Here is a 23,663-nt window from a genome sequence, read left to right on the forward strand (position 1 = left end):
TCAACCCATGAGGGAGACATTCCGTTACCTTCCCAGCTCCCCCACCAGATCGTTTACAGCATCATTTGAGAGTTCTGAAGGTTTTGAATGGCCTTTAGGTACCCTTGAGACCTGCCTGCTGATTAGGATGGGGATGACCATGTTGGCACGCATACAGAGTGTGTTTTACCCACGACCATTTCATCTGGTCTCGAGAGTTAGGCAGAGTTGGGTTTGCGCCTTGTCTAGGGTTAGACGACAATATAGGAGGACCAAGAGATTTTCCCTGAGGCTGGATACCCATGAGTGGCAGGGTGTGTGGGATAGTATGGGCAATTACCTAGGCCAGTGGCCCCCTTCAGTGCTTTGGAACTTCACCACTGAACAAGTGCAAAATCCAGAAGAATTAGTAAAACACTTAAATGAGGTGTGTGGTCATTCTGGCCATAACAGAGACGGACAAATCATGGCAACATGCTGGGGCTTGGCCTATGCTTACAGAGCCCAGTTCAACACTATCCAGCACGTTCAAAAGCAAACAAATGTCCCTGGATCTGAAGGCAAAGCAACAGACAGCACAGCTACTCCAGCTTCAAGCACAGGAGCTACACCAGCCCAGCTTTCCCAGACTCAGAACATTTACCTGGTATGGTAAAAAGTCCATGTTTGCAAATTACAGCTGCTGAGAGATTATACCTTTTTAAACTCTTCTATGTTTTCCATTATTTTTACCCAAAATGTCATTCTAAGAAGTTTAGTGAGGCTTATGACTTATGATGATTTGTAAAGGCCAACTGTAAAGAATAATGCATTATTCTTCCCTTGATACAGCTTCAGTTAGTACTCCAAATACTTCAAAGCATCGCAAACAGAGACAGCACTTGGAAAACAACTGGCTACTAACTTTCCACTTCAAGGATTTGTCCCTACATGCCTTATATCAGGGTTTTTTTCACCGCAGAATTAATCTAAAAAGAAATAAAATTACCTTCTGGAATGCTGGCATACAGTCTGAATTAGAGGTTTAGCATCTCCCTTTAGTCAGCAAAGTGAAATAGGCTCTTCCACAACTGATAGTCAGGAATCACTGCTCTGAATTGTACAGGTCCTAAGAAGAATCTGTGCCTCTCCTCTACTAACAAAAATAGTACACAGAAATTAAGTCAGATAATTTAACAAAATTAGGTATTTAAAGTTAGGAGGAGTGATTATCTGTATTGTCTTTCAGTCTGAAATTACCATCCTGGATCCTGCAAAAGTATGTTACGGATATTTGTTTTTTCACATCCCTGCAGTAACTGAAATGTGTTGCTGTCTCCAGGAGGAGCTGCAGTCACTTCATGCTCCCCATACATTATTCATTACTTTCCCTTTTACTGTAAAAGAAGTTGTTTACAAAACAGAAGTCTTCCGGAACTGTTTTAATGGCTTGAGGAGGAGAAAGTGCCTCTTTCTCTTTAAAAAGCAAAGCTGAGGCTTTGTTGCTAGGGGGAGTGTTGTGCTTGGTTTGTGTTTTATACGGAAAACTGCTGTACAAGAAAACCCAGGTAGGAAATATTTTCCTTTATATCTGTTTCAGTATCACTACGTTCTGTGTGTTTTCACGGATGAGACAGGTTTAAGAATCCAAGGGCCTCAAAATTATTTACTAGGTACTTTTGATGTAGTTATTTGTTTAAAGAGCAGTGAGAGAATCTTCACTGTGTTTCCGCTCTTAGTTTTAAGTGCTTTGGAAACTGCCTCTCAGCTAATGGAGAGCTTTATAGTTTTTGCATCCAGTTGTTTATTACACTTTAAAGTGCCTGCTATAGTACTTAAATTCAAGAAATGCTAGAAAATTGTTACAGAAAGTGGCCATAAGGCCCTTCCCCTATGTTGCCAAGTATTCTCCATTTACATGTTCCTTTAGGAAAGACTGTTTAAATTTAATACATAAAGCTTGATATGAAAAAGAGGTTTATGTGCCAAGTAATAGAAGTGCTGCCACTTCTTGCAGTGCTGTATTTTTCTGCTATGAAGAGAGTATTTGATGAACAGATAGTCACATTTGCCTAAGAAAACCACTTTTTAGGGCAAATTCAGCTCCTTGTGCTAGTTGAGACATTTAGAAACCTGAAAATCCTTGGGGCTAGTACCTGGTATTGGTTGAGCCTCAGGCAGGGGATGACCATGTTGCTCCTCTGCTGCTTCTGCTTTTTTATTAGGCATCTCCTAAGAGACAAAAAGGGATGTAAAGATCATTTTTCATATTCTAACCTTGGCTGGAAGCACTTGAGGCAAGCATGCAGGAGCCTGTGCATGCCAGTACAAAGAACCGAATGGGGAAAGGACAGATGACTTGTGAAGGCCTCAGCCTCCTCCTAGAGGAGATTTAGCCTGTTATGGAAAAAAGCCCCACTTTTTAACCCTGCAAGTTGTTTCATGGGGATTTTGAAACCCAGAATAAACCATTCCATTGCGAGTTACTTCCTCTGTTAGCTCAGTACATCGTTGCCTGTTTTTTGCACTGGTTGGTGCAACCTTTGTGTTGGGAACAAGTACAGCTGAGGTCGCTTTCCTGTCAATTAAAGGTAAAGCAGAACAGGAACCTTCAGTAACAATACCAATAAATTGAGTTTTACAGATATAAATTTTAGATTTTCCTAAATGATTATAATCAAATACAGCAACTTTGCAATGTAAACAAAGCTGAAGTGATCCGTAGGTTCCAGGTTTGGTAAAGTTGAAAAGCCAACCAAACCAAGCGCAGAAAGTGTGTGGAAAAAGGGCATTGAACCTGTCTTTGTGATCTGAACCTTGCAGCTGGCTTTATGGACCACAGGTGGACTGTTTATTAAAAAGCAATGTAACAAGGGTGTTCAAATAGGATGTACAGGCCCACATTATTCACTGTTATATGGAATAATTAAATTAATGGACACATATTTTTAAATCATTCCATTCTGAAAAAAAGGAAGTTTTTTAGGTACTAAGGCTGTATGTTTAATGGTATGTCATATGAGTGTCCAGGGTGCAAAGGTTACATGGAATGTATCTCAACGTCACTATGTATATATCAAAGCGTATTGTTCACAAGGAACTCTTGCACTGCTTGTGACAGCCAAGTGTCAGCCACTGTCCAGATGAGCTGCAGCGAAGAATCCCAGATGATCATCATGGAGGTGAGTGTCCAGTTAATTGAGACAAAAATAGTGTATGATTGTTTTCACTAGTAGGAATGTTTTGTATATGTAACTGAAAAGTGAAGCAAGTAAATAGTGTCTTGTAAGCTCTTGTTAAGCCTCAGTCAGCCAGTACCATTCTAGTTAATGCTGGTTTGCATAATTACTCATTTCTGTGCAAATACATTGCAACCATACATACCATATGCTAAGAAATAGGCACCTTTAATGTCTATTTTTTTATTCTATTTTATATTGATCCAACACTTGCATCTGCAAATTATTGGTTAAATATATTTAGTCTCGAGTATGTTGCAAAATCAGAAAGTTACCCTGTTTTGTCATCTGTAGAAACGCTTTTGATGTGATCATGCTCAGACTGTGCCTGGTGCTATGTCAGTAAGATGTCAGAAACAGAAAATGAACACCTCCCCCCCCCCCCCCAATAAACACACACACAAATAAAAACCCCACAAAACAAACACAAAAACCAATCAAGCAACCAAAACACGCCAAAACCCCAAACCAAACCAACAGCTTTGTGGTTTGAAGTAAACTGTCAAGATAAGGCAAGCCACTTTAGTGCCTTCAGTAGGCTTTAATCTTGGTGGTAGCAGTGTGCTCTACACAATATCAGAACTGTAGCTTGCTAATGACATCAGTGGAACGTGTATACGTGTGTGTGTGTAAAACTGCTTAAATTGGGTATTTTTATAGACGGGAGATATCTCCGTGGGTCTGGGGCGAAGGCCCGCCTGTGCCCACAGCACAGCTCTCTGTGTGACAGGAGCTGCAGGATGAGGACGCTGCCCAGGCGGACAGGCTGCGGAAGACGCTGACAGCCCGCAGACACAGCAGAAAGCACACGGTGACCCCACTGTCTCCCATCCCGGGCCTCGGGGTCCCCCCTTCTCGGCGCTGCCGGCTGGCAGCCGCGCCTTCCGCGCATGCGTGCCCGGCTCCGGGCTCCTCAATGCACATGCGCAGTCACTCGCTCCCGCGTGGCCCGGAGGGTTGGGGTACCACCAGCGGCCGGAGGTTGCGGGCGTGTTTCTTGTCCTGTCCCAGCTGCCCTCACTGATGCGCCGTCCCTCGGCCTTTCTGCCCCGCTGCAGCTCCCGGAGGCTGTCGGTCCCCCCGGGTCGCGGGAGGAGGAAAAGAACCGCGGCGGCATGGCGGCTGCCCCTGCGGCGCCGCGCGGTGAGTGACTCAAACGGGCGGGGCGGGGCCGGGGGCGGGGCGTAGGGTCGCCATGCTCGGCGATGCTCGGTGGGTGTCCGTCTCGGGCAAGGCCCCGGACAAGCGGAAGGTTCACGTGGTGCAGTCGGTGTTACCTGGGCTGGGGGCTCCCGCTTCGAGATCGCTTGCGGTCATGGGCGGGAGAACTGCTATGAGGCCCACGTGAGGGGGGGGTGTGGTTATTCTTGCCCCTGGAGCCTCCTTAATTGTTGCTCGCAGCGTAGAGCAGAGATGGAGGTGTCTGTGTGTCTTGTGCCAAGTCGGCTCCAAGCATCAGGTGTGCAGTTAGAACGCTGCACTCGAAACGTGTTCCTGTGGTATTTAAATGCGGGATGATTACTACATGTTCGTCAATAAAATATACCTTTTTCAGAGGTTTTGGGGTAGATATGTAGTATTTACATATTTGAATGTCATAGAATCAGCTGGATTGGAAAAGACCTTTAAGATCATCAAGTCTAACCATTACCTCAGGGCTGCCAAGACCACCACTAAACCATATCCCTGAGGGCCTCATCTACATGGTTTTTGAACACTTCCAAGGATGGTGATTCCACCGCTTCCCTGGAAAGCCTTTTCCAATGACTGATTACCCTCTCTGAAGAAATTCTTCTGAATATCCAATCTAAACTTCCCCTGGCACAACTTGAGGCTATTTTCTCTTGTCCTGTCACTTTTTACATGGTAGAAGTGACCAACCTCCACCTCACTACAACCTCCCCCAGGTATATCTAGAGAGTGATAAGGTTCTCCCTGTGGCTTCTCCAGACTAAACAACTCCAGTTCCTTCAGCCATTCCTCAACTTCATCTCTTGTGCCTGGAGTGTTAATCATGCTTATGATGGTGCATGGATTTATTGATGGCTATTTTAACTGTCACATGTGAAGTACTCTATTTGCTCACAAAGTAGGAGAGCACAAGAGAGTGGTGATGTAGTGGGAAGCTGTTGGAAGTGAATGTCTAATTGCAGGCTTGGAAAGAATGAATGTTGTTGGTACTTGAAAACTAATCTTATATTTCTTTGGCAGAATCCCTGCAATATTCCTGCATAAATGAGCTAATTGCTAGCAGAGTATTTATAAGTCAATAAAATGAAAATCCATTGAAATATAAACACAGTTTTTTGTCAGTATCAAAGTTTACCAAAATAAAAATGTATTCACTGTCCTTAAAATCATTTTAGTCATTTGCAAAATACGGTATTTGTTACAGGCATCTACAATTTAGGGATTTTTCCAGCGCTTTTAAGGACTGTGTACTTTTCTTTTGAATGGTTTTGAGTCTTATTGTGCCAGCTTGTGCTAGAAAGTGATGTGCTGTTGACAGATGGAATCCAAACAGTTTGCACAGTGTTTTGCATGGGGAAATCAAGAGACACCCTCTAGCGATGGTTATTTTCTTTTATAGAAGCTCATTTTCCAAGAATAACCAGAACAGCACAGCGGTACTCTTGAGAAGAAAAAGAGCCTTTATTTCCCTTATGTGATGTTTTATTTTATTAAGCATTTTGGTTTGTTACTTGTTCTTGTTGCTGCTTCTGAAATCCCTGTAATTCTGCTGTTCATATGATCACATGAAAAGTACTGCTTGTGGTAGTCTGAATAGACTATCATTGCTTTACTTTAATTGTAGTATAATTTATCCATCTGATTTTTTTTTAATTACATCTTAAGTTTTGAGACAGACTGCACCTTGATTTGAAATCTTCATTCATCTATCCAAACCAAAATCATTCTGATGAATATTCAATCTAGATCTTGTTCTCTGTTTTGTCATTAATTCTTGACCTGTTTTTACACATACTGCATTTCTTGTTAGAAAAGACAAAATACAAATAGACTTTTTTATGTTTCATCTCTTAGTGTACTTGCTTATTTCTGTCTGTAGTGTTCCTCTAGGTAGGGAGTTGGCTATGGGATGCTTTCTTTCCTATTTGTGTGTCTCATGCTAGTGCTAGCCACTTTGGGCCTTCCTTTTTTTCTTTTGAAAGTTTCCAAATACAGTGAATGCTTCTTTTTACAAATATAGGTAGTGAATTGTGTAATTTGAAAAGATTAGTGTTCTCCCAAATCTTTTGATGATTCTGAGTAGAATTGGTATTAGTAGGGTTTATCTTAATGTATTTTTCAAATGAGAGTGGACTAAAGTCATGCTAGAAATTAGATTGCACTCTGAGTGTGGTATTGTAGGTAGCCTTTAAATGTTTAAGTTGTATGGTCAGCATACAGTATTTTCTGCTTCCAGTAAAGCCAGAGTAATATTGAATCAGCCATAATGTGATATATATTGTATGACATTACCACTCCTAAGCACTTACCCTTTGCTGCTTTATCTCCTTTTCATGAATTTAATGCCTTACATAAACCTGAAATCACTTTTTACTTAGACCTTGACAAATAATGTTCTTTTGTAAGGACAAAGAACAAATCAGTGTTTGGCTTAAAAAACTGACAAGTAATACGATTCTGTAAGTGGAGATAACTGGAAAAACTTATTTCCCTACAGTGTTATGTGTAATTTATTATTATATATAACAAATACATATATATTTATTTGGTTTTGTATATTTTTTTTTTAAAGATGTCATGCACCACATAGTGTGGATGCAAAGAGAGCTACGGTTTTCTGCTTGTAAAAGGACCAGTGTTTTTTTGTGTGGAATGCTGAAGCTCCTTCTGGAAATAAAAGCTAGTTATAAGAGTTGAGAAGGAAAAAATAAGATCTGAGGATTCCATGTTTAAGAAGGCATGTAAAGCATTTCTCTTTAAAATGTTAATATTGCATGTCTCAGTCAAAGTTAAAATTTCAGTAAGATCCTGAGAATTTCCAGGTGAACTCCAGGGTCCAGATGAGACTGAAGAGGTCTTTGCAGATGGGAAGGCAGTTGTGTAGCTAGAATCAGTTTTGTTAATGGAGAAATGAATTAGGTCTTTCAAAAAGAAAAACACTTAAGTGATGACTTTTTAAGCTACTAGGTATATGAAACTGTTTTCAGCTGTAAATATTCTGTAGACTTTTACAAAGAGATAACCTGGAGTCTTCTACAGTGGTAGCACAATCCAAGAGAAGGAGATGGATACCTTCTCAAAATACCATGTATTGCCATAATTGTGTTTAATACATAAAACTCCTGGGAGTGTTGCCAGTTGCTTACACATACAGTCTTATTTATATTGTACATTTAACATGTTTTTCATTTGAGTTCATATGAGAGGATGGGTTGTAGGTATATACTTCGTGTTTCTGACTCCAAGAGTAAGTTGTAAACAACTGGATAATTCTCTTTATAGAAAAGACTAATACTTACTGAGTCTACCTGAAGAAATCATAGTCTAAGAGGATTCGATATGTAGAAGATAAGGGGGAAGAATGCCATCAGTCCTTCAAAGGAAAAGGAGGTCCTGATAAGTTTATTTGTCAATGATGTGTTTGCATTCAGTTTTAGTTATGGAATAAAAGCCTGGGCTTTTTGGGAGCAGCAATTCAAAGGGTGCAACAAGCAGTAATCCTCCTTTTCCATAATCTCATGATTACCCAAGTCTGTGTCCAAACATGGTATTTACTATAAAAAAAAAAATCTAAATATATGCCAGCAATTTAAAACTGGGAATTGTATGTTTCATGGGATCAGCAGAGAATATTTGATCCTTAAAGCACATAGAGTTTTGATGAGTTCTTGGGGTTGGAGCATGGGTTTTTTGTTTGTTTGAAATCAACTGCAGGGGTACAACTGCAGTGATGGCCACCAAACTTAACACTACTGATCACAACCCTTTGAGCCCAAGAGTTCAGCTGGTTTTCATCCCACCTACTTCTGTAACCCACACTCCCATTAGTTTCTCTGTAAGGGTGCTACAGAAAACAGTGCTAAACAACATGCACTGCTTTCCCTTCATCCACTTACCCAATTATCAAAGAAAGTTGTCTCATTGGTCAGGTAGAAGTTTTTCCCTTCATAAATCAATGCTGATGACTCCCAGTTTTGTCTTTTACTTGACATATGTGGCAGTGCTTTCCAGTATTATTTGCTCCATCACCTTCTTGGGCTCATTGAGGTGATGCTGACCAGCCTGTAGTTCCCCAGATTCCCTTCCTTGAAGACAGGGGTGATGTTTGCTCAGTTTCAGCTCTCAGCAACCTCCCTTGATAATTACCAAAGATAATTGAGAGTGGTCTTGAGGTGACATTGACAAGCTGCCTCAGCAGTCTTGGGAACATCCCATTAAGACCCATAGATTTGCTTATGCCCAGTTGGTTTAAATATGTCCTTACTTGATCCTTCTTTATTGAGGGTAACTTTGCTGCCTCATGCTTTGCCACTGGTCCCTGGGGCTTGGTGTTCCTGATGGCAGTAAAAAAAGATGAAGAAAGCACTGATTATTTGGATCTTTCCTCTGTCCCTTTCTCACCTTGTCCCCTACTCTAGCAGCCTGTAACCATTTTCCTTAGTCTTGTTTTTGGATCTAAAACACCTGTAATACCCCATCTTGTTGGCCATCACATCCTGTGACAGATTTGAGTGCAGTTGGGCTCTGGCTTTCCTCAGCCCATCCCAGCATAGTTGGAGAGTGTGGTAGTATTCCTTGCATATCACCTGTTGCTGTTTACATCTCCTACAAGTTTTGGTTTATGTGTGAGTTGAGTTAGTTCATCCATCTATGAGTCTTGTTTGACGCCTGAGTGTGGGGTTAGACTGCTGTTGATCTTGGAGGAGGCAATCTGTTGATTCAGAGCAGTAAGCACATGTAGAGCGGGGAGTAGCTTGTGTGTGAAATGGGAAGTTACATGATGATGCTGTCAGTCATACATGATACAGAGTAAAATGGATCTTATTCCCTTGATTGTAATAGAGCTATAGCACAAAAACACTGCTGGAGAAATTGGTAATTTATCACTACAACAAAGCAGGTAGCTTTAAGCTGGAAAAAAAAGCAGCAAGTCTGTAAATTCTTTACTGGCAACTGGATCTTTACCTGTGTCACACTTATATGAGGGTTTATGGCAAATCACCTTCAAAATTAGATCTGGACAGCTCTGACAAACAGCTTATACAATGCCAGGTAATTCTTCATACATTTTTAATAGGAAAAAAAAAAGAAGTGTGTATATGCTTTACTTAAGGTGGTTCATAGTGTATAATGAAAGGTAATCATTACCATTGCAGTTAAAGGCATTAAAGGGATAGTCTTTAAGGTCTGAATTCCAAAAAAAATGTTGCATTCCTTCACATTTTCTCATGTAAGCTCTTTCTGTTGGAACATGGGACTCTGTATGGTATATATGGTTTTATTCTACATAGTTAGAAATTTCTTTCAGAAAATGCCTGATTTAACATGTTACTATGTTTCTCTGTTTCAGAATTGCCACCAGTTCCTTCTACATCGAGGGCAGGGCCTGCAGAATCTTCTGTTAGGGAACGAATGAGAGAGAAACTAAAAGCAGCAAAGGTGAGAATCCTCCAGAAGTGCTGTTTGGTTGGTTTTAGTCTTATAAGTACCGCACACTTAATCTTGCTTGCTTCATGCTATGTATTTTTTCCCTAAAGTTTATATTATCGTTGATTTGTAATTCAAATGATATGGTCATTAACAGGTTGCTTTCATGTTTCTTACACTATTTTGAAAGTAACGGGTTTCCTTGTAAGTTTACTGTACAGCTTAATAGGGGGTATTAACATCTAGGTATGTAAAATCACTTAAGCTGATTATACATATTATAAACTGATTAATAGAGTCTGTCCCTAACACAAACTTATATGTCTTTGAGTTTCTGGTAATTACTATAGGTTTGGTCTTGCTATATTTATGTTGTAACTAAACAGGGTTTTTGTTCGCTTAGTCAAAAGCAGAAATTACTTTATTGCAAGAAGATCCCAGTCCAAGACCAAGGCGTTTAAAAAGCATCAAAGAAAAAAAACCGAAAGTCAGATTGGATAAAGGGGTAAGAAGGTGCATTGTGTCTTGCTATTCTGATAATAAGAAGGTAAATTTGAACATGAAATAAAGACAACACATAGTCTCAAAGAGAGATTTCATCTATTTTAATGGGTTCAAAATTATATAATTGTTTGAACTAGGTAACCGGGAAGGAACCTTTCTGATTATTGTCTTTTAATGTTTAATTTTAACATTATTATTGCCTTTAAAAGTAATAATTTGCTTTCATTATCGTATAGACATTGTGTGAAACCTTTGTCAATTACAGGTTTCTGACTTCTGTTGCTTAAGATGCCTTAAAGTATTTAAAAGTTACTGTAACAGAAAAGACCACTGTATTATAGTTTATATAAATTTACACAGTGAAATTGCTAGAGGCTGGATATTAACTTTATGTCATTGTACTGTATTGTATTTCCTTGTTACTGTTTTATATTTTATTTTTTTTTTAGTATAAGCATGTTCTTTATTACAACCCAGATATTCTTCAGAATTCACAAAGGGATTACTTGCCTATAGAAAATGCATTCCAAAGAATGTGTATGCTCAAGAAATAACAGCATGTAGCAGTAACGTTTTTATCTGGATTTCCAAACAATATGAATTAGCCTGGCTAAATTGCTTGTCTAAGGGAGAATTACCTATTCATGTAGGTTGTGGGGAGGTTTTTGGCAGTGTTTTCTTATAAAAAGTAATTGTTACAGCTTTCAGCTAAGTAGTATTTTATTATGTTTGTATTAGGAAAATGTGGAAGTGATATGCTTATTAAAAGTTGTTTACTAATTTTGTAGAAAGTATATCTGAAACCTCCCCTGTGTTGCTTTTGTTTCCTGCACTTACTTTCTTGAAAAGGTAGAGGAGTGTCATAGAATAGTTAGGGTTGGAAAGGATCTCAAGATCATCTAGTTCCAACCCCCCATGTCACCTCCCTGGTGACAGAAGATAAAGAGATGGCAGAGTTACTGAATGCTTTCTTTGTCTCTGTCTACTCTGCTGCGGGCAGTCCTGAAGAGCCCTGTACCCCTGAGACCTTAGATGAAGTCAGGTCGACGGAGCGGTTTGCCTTAGTCGATGAGGAATGGGTTAGAGACCAGTTGAGCAATCTGGACATCCATAAATCCATGGGTCCAGATGGGATGCACCCGCGGGTGCTGAGGGAACTGGCGGAAGTCATTGCTAGACCACTCTCCATCATCTTTACCAAGTCTTGGGAAACGGGAGAGGTGCCTGAGGACTGGAGGAAAGCAAATGTCACTCCAGTCTTCAAAAAGGGCAAGAAGGAGGACCCGGGTAACTATAGGCCGGTCAGCCTCACCTCCATCCCTGGGAAAGTGATGGAACACCTTATCCTTGGTACCATCTTAAGGCATATCAAGGATAAGAAGGTTATGAGGGGCAGTCAACATGGCTTCACCAGGGGGAAATCATGTTTGACCAATCTCTTAGCCTTTTATGAGGAAATAACACAGTGGATGGATGATGGCAGAGCGGTGGATGTGGTCTACCTTGACTTCAGCAAAGCATTTGACACAGTCTCCCACAGCATCCTCACGGCTAAAATGAGGAAGTGTGGACTGGATGATCAGGTAGTGAGGTGGACTGCGAACTGGCTGAAGGAGAGAAGCCAGAGAGTTGTAGTCTATGGGGCTGAGTCTAGTTGGAGGCCTGTAACTAGTGGAGTGCCTCAAGGGTCAGTACTGGGACCAGTATTATTTAATATATTCATCAATGATTTAGATGAGGGAATTGAGTGTACTATCAGCAAGTTTGCTGATGACACTAAGCTGGGAGGAGTGGCTGACACGCCAGAAGGCTGTGCTGCCATCCAGCGAGACCTGGATAGGCTGGAGAGTTGGGCAGGGAGTAACTTGATGAAATATAACAAGGGAAAGTGTAGAGTCCTGCATCTGGGCAGGAACAACCCCAGGTTCCAGTATAGGTTGGGGAACGACCTGTTAGAGAGCAGTGTAGGGGAGAGTGACCTGGGGGTCCTAGTGGACGACAGGATGACCATGAGCCAACACTGTGCCCTTGTGGCTAAGAAGGCCAATGGCATCCTGGGGTGTATTAGAAGGGCGGTGGTTAGTAGGTCGAGAGAGGTCCTCCTTCCCCTCTACTCTGCCCTGGTGAGACCGCATCTGGAGTATTGTGTCCAGTTCTGGGCCCCTCAGTTCAAGAAGGACAGGGACCTGCTGGAGAGAGTCCAGCGCAGGGCAACTAAGATGATTAAGGGAGTGGAGCATCTCCCTTATGAGGAAAGACTGAGGGAGCTGGGTCTCTATAGTTTGGAGAAGAGGAGACTGAGGGGTGACCTTATCAGTGTCTATAAATATATAAAGGGGGAGTGTCACGAGGACGGAGCCAGGCTCTACTCAGTGGCAAACAATGATAGGACAAGGGGTAATGGGTACAAACTGGAACACAAGAGGTTCCACTTAAACTTGAGAAGAAACTTCTTCTCAGTGAGGGTGACGGAACACTGGAACAGGCTGCCCAGGGAGGTTGTGGAGTCTCCTTCCCTGGAGACATTCAAAACCCGCCTGGACGCATTCCTGTGTAACATTATCTAGGTGTTCCTGCTCCGGCAGGGGGATTGGACTAGATGATCTTTCGAGGTCCCTTCCAATCTCTAACATACTGTGATACTGTGATACTGTGAGTTTTAGTAGAGTAGGCTAGCAATAACTGAGAGAGACCAAAACAAATAATGAAGTCTGTATTGAAGCACCCAAGCAATGGATGCCAATGTTTTTGAATACCAAATGTTTTTTTCCTGGTTACAGCAGGGGCTATATGAGAAGCTGGCCTTAGCTCTTTGATTCCCTTCCCCGGTCGGCAGTGTGTGTCAGTAGCACCCTTGCCATTGCTTGTACAGTCTGTCAGCCTCTCTTCTGTAGATGGGAAAATGTTGCATTTCTCCCCCTTGCGGAGATTAGCATGAGGTTGCTTGTGTTTGGGAGTGCAGAAATAATGATCTTGGCAGCAGCGAAAAAAAAGTAAGCTGACATTTATTGCAGTGAGCCATTTCTTCATACACTACAGTCTATTTCTTGACCCAAAGGAGGAAGGAGTCAAGTAATAATTAGATGTATCCTTTTAAAATAAATACTAAATCAGAATAATTGTTACCACAGGGGTTGTGTTCCTTTTTTTCTTTGTTTTTCTGTGAAAATGCAGTATCTAATCTCTGCATTCAGCTGGTTGTTTTTTTTATGGATCAGTAAATGAATGCTATAACTTGCCTATATATTTTTTATGCAGTCTGATAATGATAAATTTAGAGAGATGCAAGAGGATGAATCCCACTTACCATCAAAGTTTCGTGATACTGTAAAAAAAATTAAGGAGAAGTCAACAGTGAGTACCAATTCCTTCATTTCAATAACTGATACTGATTTGATTTAATTTAAACTTTATATGGCTTCATGATGCTGTTTGAAGCATCAGGCAGAATTCAGTCTTAAGCAGTGGAGAGGGATTTATTTAATTAAAAAAAATCATGAACAGTATATTCCAACAATTGAAATATGTAAAGGGAACCTTCATAAAATGAAGGAATGGCTTTGGGTCATTTGATTTAAAAAGAAAAAATTAAGTGAATCCATTTGGACATAATTACTGGAGATTGGAAACAAAAATGTTTCTTCTGTTTAAATCCTTCTTATTGAATGCCACCAATTGGCAGAGCAATTTACAGATTAGTATATTGATATTTATTAGCCACAAAATGCTATTATTAATTCTAATATTAGAGGATTCATCCTAACACTAAAGGGGCCTGGCTCCTTCAGAGACAAAATAACATTAGCAAAATAACATTAGCAAAATTTAAACTTTGGCATTTTTGATTTGCAAATCATTTATGTGTCAAACAAAAGACTGGTTAAAATGAAACCAAGTACCTTTCTGTAATAAAACATTGCAAGAAATATTTAATGAAATTGTGCTGTAGCACTAGAGTAAGTTTCATGTATCATTTAAAAATTTTGGTCAGCTTCAGCGTTTGGGTGAGTTCTCTCTGAGATAAAACAATTATTATTCTCTGATAAGCATTTATACATGTTGTTATTGCTGTCATTAATTGAAAGATATCTTTATTTGCCCTAAATCTCTTATAAATGTCATATTAAAGTACCTTTGTCTTTTTTCTTAGTACCAGAATGATCTTCCTTCTGCTGAAGAAGCATATAATTTCTTTACCTTCAATTTTGATGCTGAACCACAGAATATGAAAGCTGAAGCCAGGAGAAGGAATGCATTAAATGAAGAAGAGGAGGCAGAAGAAGAATGTGTAGAAACCCAAGAGGGCGAACAAGAGGAAGATGAAATGGTGTGAGCTACAGAATAAATGTTCATATTTTTATTTAGACTTCTTGAATTAATTTTAATAATCTAATACCAAATGGCAACTTTTGTTTCCTTAGAACTTCTAAAGGTATACTTTCTAAAGATCTCCATTTTAAGAAATAGAGAAGCTAACAGAGATGTTTCCACTTAAACTGTAGGATGAAGATGCGCGCCTGGTTAAAGATGATTTATTCATTATAGGGCAGACAGCTGAAGATTTTCTAGTAATGGAACCTCCTGACTGTGAAAACTATTCTGAGCAGCTGAAAAAGGAAAAAGAGTTTCTCTTCATTCCCAGCATGCTAGCAGGTATGAAGATTGTGCTTATCCATTTTGTTCCTGGATTTTACATATCGTGGCACTTTTTGATCTGCTGAAGAATCTTGTATCAGTCTGTCTCTGACAGCAGAGATTTAATTGCAGTTCTCTGACACTGATCATCCAGTTAAGTCTGAAAAGGTGTGACAAAATGGATTAACTAGGGACATGCACACCTCAGCAGGTCACCAGCTGGTACGCTAGTGAGTGAACTCGGGGCATATCAGTTGATCTGGAGTAATTACCTTAGTGCCATCTGTAGTAATGGATGGCCCCTCTTTCAGGGGGGTTTAGCTGTTACGTTATTTAACATGCAGCAGGTTAATTGGTACACTCATTTAGGCACAAGGGGTGGCTCTGTACATTATAACTGTTCCCTTGGTCGTATCTGCAGTTTTTCGCCATGTGGCAAGTTTGTCAAGAGTCACGTAGGTAACAGATGGATTTTTGTGATTCATGGGGCCCTTTTCTCAAAGTCTGATTTTGTGAATTGGAAATAGTTAACATTGATCATGTCTCTGACCTTTTCTCCTTATTCCCATAGAACTGTAAAGTCCTAAAAATTACTTTAGAATATCATTTGCTATTTAACATTTGAACTGGAAGAAATAGAAATGGGTCTCTGTGGTTTGTACCAGAACAGACTCATCACAGCTTGCAGTGTGATGTCAAAATATTTACTGTGTAACTTGGTTTTTTTTGTCTTGTAAATTCTGACCTTTCCAGTGTGGTCCACTGTGTTCTGTAGGGGATAGCTGTTATTGTAACCCTCAGTGTAATCCCTCCCTGTTTTGAGATTGCTTCTTGAAAAATACTGAGCCCATACACACCAGTGAAATAATCCTGCAGCCAAGCTTTAAAGAATTCCACCTGCTCTTGGGCTAACATGACTTTCATGCATGTTCTGTAGTTTGTGTGATAGTAGCTTAAACGAACTTAATAGTGGTTGAGATTGATCTTGGTTAAAGTTTCACTTTATATGAGAAAGGCTTAGTAATGTTTGTCTAGTCAGTTGTTGCTGCTAAAAGTTTTTTACAGGGTTACACAAGCAACCATTAAAACTCCACTATGTCATTTGAAGTATTTTTTTTGGTGAGGAACTTTTTCATTATCTGCTTAGAAGACTTGTGACAAGTTTATGATAGATTTGAGAATCTATCCTGGTTAAGAAAAGGACCTGTTCTGGTTATATACTTACTTCTATTTTCCTAGTTAGGAAAATATTCCAGACAGCGTGCTTAATATGCATTGCCATTCATTTTCAGAATGGCACAGATTCTTAGAGAATGAATAAACTAGAACTCCAGTTATATTTTACATGCTTTTCTTTCTAATTTCTCATTAGTGCCTGCTTCTGAGAAGATGCCTAGAGACATGCAGCCTAGGTACCTTGAGGATGAAGGTCTTTACATAGGTGAAAGGCCCTTTGTATCACAGTCGAATCAAAATATTGTAGAAAACAGAATACTCAGACAGGAGCAAGTAAGTCATGGATAGCTTCTTAGTTGTCTTTTTTAAAACTATCAGTGCTTTATTTTGTTACAGCTAAGTAGGTCATAGTAATATGGGGCTTTCATCTTTATAATGTTTAGCAGTATCAAAACATCAGGAATTTTTATTTTCATACATTTTTGATTTTTTGTAGGAGTCTATTTTTAGTGTATCCTAATAGTCAGAGCACCAGACTGCATCTTAGAAAACTGATGTCTTCCTGGCCCTGCTCATAGCCTGCTGGGTTGCAAATCACTTCACTTGTCCGTGCCACACTACAATAGGGGCAATTGTAATTTAGTTTTTTTATAAAATGCTGTGAGTGTTAGTGGTAAGTATAAAGACTTACACAAGAGATGGGCACTCTTGTGCTATTTACTAACAAAAGGAAGCAATATGGAATTTTCTTTCTGTTTTTTCCTTTCAAATCTGTAGTACTGAATGTTGAAGGAGAAAAATCAGTACATTTAAAGTTTGAGCAAGCTCTTGATCTTCAGATTTCAAAACTTACCTATAATACATTTGAAGATTTCATTTTGGTGTCTTAGAAGGGTTTTGGTTAATTCAGTCACAAACAGTTCATGAAAAACAGTTGTAGAATAAAAAGTGACCATAAGAAGTACAAATTTGCAAGTTATGCCTATATAAAGTAAGAAACAATATTAAATTACATTTTTATTTGTAGGGGAAAGGGTGGTTTGGTGATGATGGTAAAATCTTAGCATTGCCTAATCCAATTAAACAGTCTTCTACGAGGCCTCCAATATTCTCATTGGAAGAAGGCATTGCACCAGAACTTGAAACAGTGTATGTAAAGGTAAGTATATTTTGTGTACGTGGACACCCAATATCGCAGTTCTTCTGCACAAGCAGCCCTGAGGAGCTTTAGGGTTTTGTGCCAAGAGCCATGAATACTGACTGCTTTTGGGGGTTCCACAACTAGTCTTTTAAATGTTATCTACTTCTGCAAGTATATTCCCCCTGTATTTTTCTGTTAAAATAATGCATGCTAAAGGATGAATTGTTCAGCCAGTAGTACCGGTTAAAACAGTAAAGTGACAGTCCATGACAAACTCCTTCAAGTCTGTGAGTCACTAAGGTCTCTGTGAGGCACCCTTGGATTTTCTCATGCCAAAGTAGGGTAGTTCCTACAGTAGTCTGTCTATAAAGCACCTGTTGTTAGGAGCTGGTAGACAGATCAGGACAGAGGTGCTCTCTGCGGCGTAAGAGAGAAATAATTAAAGTGCATGTACGTGGTGGTTGTTTTAGTGATGAAACTCCTCCAGAATAAGTCTTCATGTGCAGTTTGCTCATGTAGAAAGCAACCAATTTTGAGTTATGTTTCATTGGTTCAGCTCTTGTTTTGATTTGCTTTGTTTTTTTTGTTTTTGTTTTTCTCTCGATCACAGCATGCCTATCCTGGCAAACAGCAGATACAGTATGCAGTCAGTACAAGTCAAAATAAGCTTCAGTTAAAACCATTCACCAAGCTTTAAGCAAGCTTTAATTATTCTACTTGTTAGCACTCTATTATCCATTGGAAAAACTGACTTTTTAAATTAGATTACTGTTTTGGGACACACAAGTGTTTCTGTCTGCTCTTCTTGATAGAGATTTAATGTTGCCCTTTAAGTGATGCTGGTTACAAATACACAAGTTTCAGGATGCATCCATACCACAGATCTACTCAGGTTGTTTCTGCATGCAGGAAGAGTTTGCTGCATAGATCTTAGTAAAGATAGGTCAAGAGAGCTTATGTTTCAACCAGGACACAAGAACACCATGTTTACCTCAATAGTGACACGTAAATCACCGTTGAAAGTAAATTATTAAGCTTAGAAGTAAGTAAGATTAAGCCTGGGGGCTCCTTTATGGGCAGAAATATAGTTTAAGAATTTCAGAGCTGTCACTTTTATGACAGAGTATGTCATACTAAACATTTTGATGAGGACCTGAATGTGGAAGGATCTGGTGGACTTAAGTGTGTTTTGTGGACATTTATACCAGCCCTATAAAAGAGCTATGCAACAGCTGAATTCCCCTTTCAATAGCCCTTTTCCCAGTTCTTATGAAGGGGCTGCAATGAACACTGCAGAACTAACAACTTCATCATTTGTGATACCAGAATATCTGTGATGAATCTCTTCTGAAGAATTCTAAGAGCAGCAGCAGTCAGACAGGAAGCACTGCTAATGCTTTTCTGATTTCACTAACTTGAGTTCACTGACTGGGCTGTTTATCTTAGAGCTCAGTTTTAGGAGGAAATAAAATTATACTAAGCAAGCAGGTAAAAAGAGAATTAGCAGGCCTTTCTTTTTCCAGTTCAGTGTTATTGTCTTAGTTGTTGAGCAAAACCTGTAATACAGGTGGGTGACTTCTTATTTCAGCCTCATATGGGTTATCACTGTTCTGCTGTGTAAAACACCCATGGTGGCTTTATGCCACACAGTTGTCAATAAAGCAAAGAGGTTACCACAGAAGTGTTTACAGTTTAAGAGTCAGTAGTTAGATGCAGGAAGTGCTAAATGGGTCATTTTCTGTCATAGAATCTCTTTGTAAAATTGGTTTGTCGGGGTTTGTAAATCCATTTCTTCTTTTTTTCATTCAGGCAGTAAAAATGACAGCTGCCAATCAGTATCTTGTTGGACCTGGAGATTTTCAGGGCCCGTTTCAATTGGATATTGATATTTCTGGACTGATATTCACCCACCATCCCTGTTTCAGCCGTGAGCATGTGTTGGCAGCTAAATTGGCTCAGTTATATGACCAGTATTTAGCAAGAAAACAGAAGAATCTTACCAAACTTCTCACAGACAAGGTATTTCTGTTCCATTGTCATAACTGATTAAGATAATGATGTGACAGTTTAAGCTAAAAGCTGGATTTTTTTCTTTGGAGTAGAGTGATAAAATCATATGTAATAACTAGGGTTCTGTCAGAAGATAAAAACAGAAGTATTTTGCCTAGGTTGCTGTGTGTTTAGTGCAGAACTGCATTTTTTTAAGGTTATGAATTTCTTTTTGATCTTCTAATTAAAATGAGCTCTATGCAGGTTCTGAGGTAAAGGGAGTATAATGGTTAGAATACAGTAACATGAGTATTCCTTAGAGTATCCAAAATGTTTTCCAGTGAATGAGAGTTAAGATTTCACATAAGATAATTCTTTAGAAATGTGAGGTAAATACTGTGATACAATATAGTTCTATGTAGTAGGGCTGTTATGTTAAAAAATTACTTTGATCATTAAGTACATATAAATTCAGTTTTCTGTAAATTCAAGGTGGTGATGATTTTCTACCTTAAAGGACTATTATAAGGAAAAAAAACAATCATTGCATGCAAGTTATATTAGTGTAATGAGGGTCAGTAGCTGCTGTACAGATACTTCTGAAGTTTGGTATAAAGCATTAGATATAGTTCTGATGATGGACAAATATTTCATGCAGTGTCTCAGAATAATTCTTTGGTGTACTTTAGTCTGTCATTACTTCTGAAGGGTTGTCTTTAGTTTAACATGAAACAGTGAAAGAGGATATTTGGCTTCTCTATGCCTGCATCACAAGAATCTATGTGTCAAAGGGACTTTCTGAGTGTTTCCACAGTACATTGTCAGTATTGTGGGCAACTACATAATGTATTTTTCGTAAAAGGATTTTAACAATAAGGTATTTTAGCTTCCGTTCTGTTACTGACAGGTGGTTTTAAAACTTGTCTCCTCTAAGAGTCTTGTCACCTCTCTAGTCTAACTAGGTGTCCATCCTTAATGACCAGATTGTTGCAGCCAGGTAGTTCTTAAGCCCTTCTTCCCTCTTCCCCTCCTTTCCCACCATGCCCCAGTGGACCTCTCCTTATCCACTTCTGATTCTTGCTCTTTCTTTGTATCTTAAAATACATTACCTTTCAATCCTCATTTTGGCAGGGTAAAGAAACTTCACTTCCTGTCTCCATTTATAAAACATGCTCTCTGTGCCCCAGATGGCACTAGCAGCTTTCCATGTGCTCAGTTACTCTTTCTTTCAAAATTTCTTTCAATTTCTTTTTTATACCAGTGAGTTTCATTTTGTAGTTGCCCTTACATGTTTTCAGCTGTATGTTTCCTGCTCTCCAGTTATCTCTCCAGTTTGATAGATTTGTTTCAAAAATCTTTGCTCCTTTATTTCCCACTGCTGTTCCTTATTTTCTCTTCTTCCAGCCAGTCCTCTACATTCTCATTCTCTAGTCTTCACAGCCATGTATATTTTTGCATTCTCCTAAACTAGGTGTCTATCCTCCATGTAATCATCTGATGCCTATTTTCAAACCTTAGTTGAAGGGGTGGCCTCTTGTCTCGACAGTATGGCTTCAAAAGTCCATTTGAACTGTACCATTGTTTCCAGTTCTGTCTCATCCTTGGACCTTCTCCCAGTTGTTGCATGCAGTATTTTATATTTAAGTGCTTTGTTGCAAGGTACCCAGCTTCTTTAATACAATCATCAAACCCCAATCCGCTCATTTTTGTTGTTTATTGATTTTGCTAGGGTTACCTCTAGCGGCTCTTCCTAGTCCTCGTAAAAGGTGGATTTTTATGGGGATTTTTTTACCCCTTAAATTCCTGAGCTTTCAGAATAATCCCCCGATGGTCTTTTCTCATTGTTTAGATCTGTCACAGTGATGAAGTCAGTATCTCCCTCATACATTCAAGGTTCCTAATTAGAATTTCATCTTGAAGAATCAGCACCTCACAGACATGGCAAAACCCTGTGAATATGGAATCAAGACAAGTCAGAGGTTTTGGTTATGTAATAACTAGCTCTTTCATGTCAAGATGCATTGCACTGTATGCCTTATAAATGTCAAACTATCTGTTATTTGTGTGTTTAAGCTGCATGTTTTGAGGAATGCGGTGCAATCTGGCATAGATAGTGGTGATGCTGGTGTTCCTAGACCTGTGGCACAGCAGAGCATACCTGAATACAAAATTGAGATCAGGTAGGTATGGATCATTAAATCACTGTTTTTTAAAACTGCATTCCTTTTTTTGTTTTCCATGCTAGTATAAAATATGATTCATGGCAGACCTTTAAATTCTGCTGTAAATTGCTCTAGAACATTTTCAGGGCTTAAGAGTTCTTATTGATTGGTTAAGTAAGAAAAATTATAAAGAAAATACAGTTTAGGCTGAAATATTGATTCAGAAAGTCTAATCTGATTGCCTTTTATTAATTATGTAGCAACTATTTACTGGTGTGTTTTGCACAATTAAAATTCAACTGAGCTTTCAATAGATACCAGTGGGATGCACGAAGCTCTCACAACAATGCAGGTGGCATAATTTTCTGAACAGACAAAAACCTGAGTCTTTTTCCTTTGTCACACTCATTACATAAGTGTTCTTGATTCACTTCCCATTCTTAGGTATTTTGGCCATATTTTTGCCAATGGGTTGATATACATAAAATGGTAGAATTTTGTTTTACAAAATTAGTTATTTTTCTTGGACAGTAAATGTGTAGCAAAAATATACAGTTCTTGGCTTGGCAGTCAAAGTTAGTATTATTTTTGACAGATGGACAGTGGTGAACTGTAAGTGTAAGCAGTATGCTCAAAATTAAATTATTTTGGAGATCTGTGCTGAACATCCTTTGAACTTGTAGATAATTAATAAAAATCTATCAGCTTTTCACAATCTGAAAGTAGGCAGTAATATATTAAAGAAACAGAAGCTTAGATTATGTCATGGGTTACACGATAATGCAGTATTTTAAGAAATCTTTAATAACAGTTCTGCTTTCAGCCTTGAAATTTACATTTGCTTACACTTACTCATCCAGTCACTGCTCTTAGTTTGGGAATTGGTTCTTCAGATTTTCATCCTTCAAGCGCGCTGTCTTGTAATGCATTAGTATTTGTACAGGACATAGAGAATTTATAACATACGATTTTATACTGAAGGACAAAGTCTTCCGTCCATTGAAAAGGGAGTAGTTTTTATTAGTATTTTCTTAACACATCTGCTAGAGGAGTAGGAGCAGGAGGTGTGCAGTTACCACATGGTACTTTGGAGACAGGGTCTCTCACCAGGAAAAATATGAGAATAGTAATGAGAAGGTTCACCGTGGAAATGAGATTCTTGGATTTTGGCACCAACTCTGGGACTTGCTTGATGGTTGATCTTAATTAGATAAAATATTCCTTCTGAGTTTCTTAAGTGTTTTTCTAGACCGTGAATGATTTAGTTTAGTGTCACATTATAATGAACTGGGAGAGCCTCAGTTGAAATCAGTGAGATCAGAGTTGTGTAAGTAATGTGAGATGAGTTTGGCTGGGATTATTCTAGGGCTTTTCATATCTGTAATTCTTTCTGGCTCCAGCTCTGTTGTTGGAAGCTGTTACACATACAAAGCTCAGATGATTTCAGGAATTTTTACTGTCATGATGCTTAATACTAATTTGGACTGCATATGTTGGTAAAAACATCTGACCTGCCTTGTCTTTCTTTTAACACTGCATTTCCCTGATGGTCAATGTAGTACACTCATGAGAAATTACAGATGTGAAGAGTGTAGCATGGAAAATCATCTAATTGCTTCCTCCACCCTCCAACAACATAAGTGATATGTACTGTTTGCTGTCTGACGATCAGAGTTGTAGTTTTCCATTGGTTTGAGTAAGAAATGTCATCTGAATACAGAAGATATTTGCAGATTAGCAATTTCAGTCCTCCTGACCTTGTTTGTGGAAGAGGAAGCCAGCGTATGCTGTGGATTGCAGGTTTCAAGGCTCTTCTGGCTGATGTGTTTTAGCAGGGGTGATACTCTACTGAAAGGTCCTGCTTCCAAATTGTGTACATTAAATAAGTGTTATTACTGATCTGTATGATCCTCGTGTCTTTAAGCTTCATCTTCTAGCTTCATCTGGTAGATGAAGAAAAGGTTGTTAAGCCGCGTGGATAAGTAACACTCAGACTGCTAGCTGATGAATTGGAGGAGTATCCCTTTCTGGAAAGTCTGTATTTCTTCTTTATTTATTGTGTTTACTAAATTTGTTTATGCTTTTAAATAATGTAAGATGTATTTCTTTTTTCAGCTCTAACTCACCCTCTCTGTCTTCCACATTCTCTGAATATTACAAACAGTAATGTGTTACATCTTCTATTGTTTTGGGTTTTTTTTAAATCACGTTCTTTTTATTAGGCATGTTTAGCTACCAAGA

At 39.1% G+C, this 23,663-nt stretch overlaps 1 protein-coding gene across 4 annotated transcripts in view; it reads left to right on the forward strand.

Moving 5' to 3' along the window:
- The window catches only part of LOC130608594 (complement C1q tumor necrosis factor-related protein 7), a 117,674-nt gene that overhangs the window by 58,614 nt on the left and 35,397 nt on the right, over positions 1–23,663 (forward strand). For 2 of the 4 annotated variants that reach the window (XM_057426613.1, XM_057426614.1), the window contains exons 1-10: positions 4,150–4,340; positions 9,739–9,827; positions 10,219–10,320; positions 13,578–13,673; positions 14,470–14,646; positions 14,822–14,972; positions 16,327–16,463; positions 17,158–17,289; positions 19,081–19,290; positions 21,334–21,440. In XM_057426613.1, coding sequence (XP_057282596.1) covers positions 4,313–4,340; positions 9,739–9,827; positions 10,219–10,320; positions 13,578–13,673; positions 14,470–14,646; positions 14,822–14,972; positions 16,327–16,463; positions 17,158–17,289; positions 19,081–19,290; positions 21,334–21,440 — 1,229 coding nt within the window. In that variant the 5' untranslated portion in view covers positions 4,150–4,312. Of the gene's footprint in view, positions 3,141–3,927; positions 4,009–4,149; positions 4,341–9,738; positions 9,828–10,201; positions 10,321–13,577; positions 13,674–14,469; positions 14,647–14,821; positions 14,973–16,326; positions 16,464–17,157; positions 17,290–19,080; positions 19,291–21,333; positions 21,441–23,663 lie in introns of those variants that run through there. The other 2 variants (XM_057426619.1, XM_057426615.1) reach the window with 2 other exon arrangements.

The sequence above is a fragment of the Pezoporus wallicus genome, unplaced genomic scaffold (assembly GCF_028554395.1).
Source record: "Pezoporus wallicus isolate ANWC-B61680 ecotype Strahan unplaced genomic scaffold, APGP_CSIRO_Pwel_v1 scaffold_13239, whole genome shotgun sequence".
Lineage (NCBI taxonomy): Eukaryota > Metazoa > Chordata > Aves > Psittaciformes > Psittacidae > Pezoporus > Pezoporus wallicus.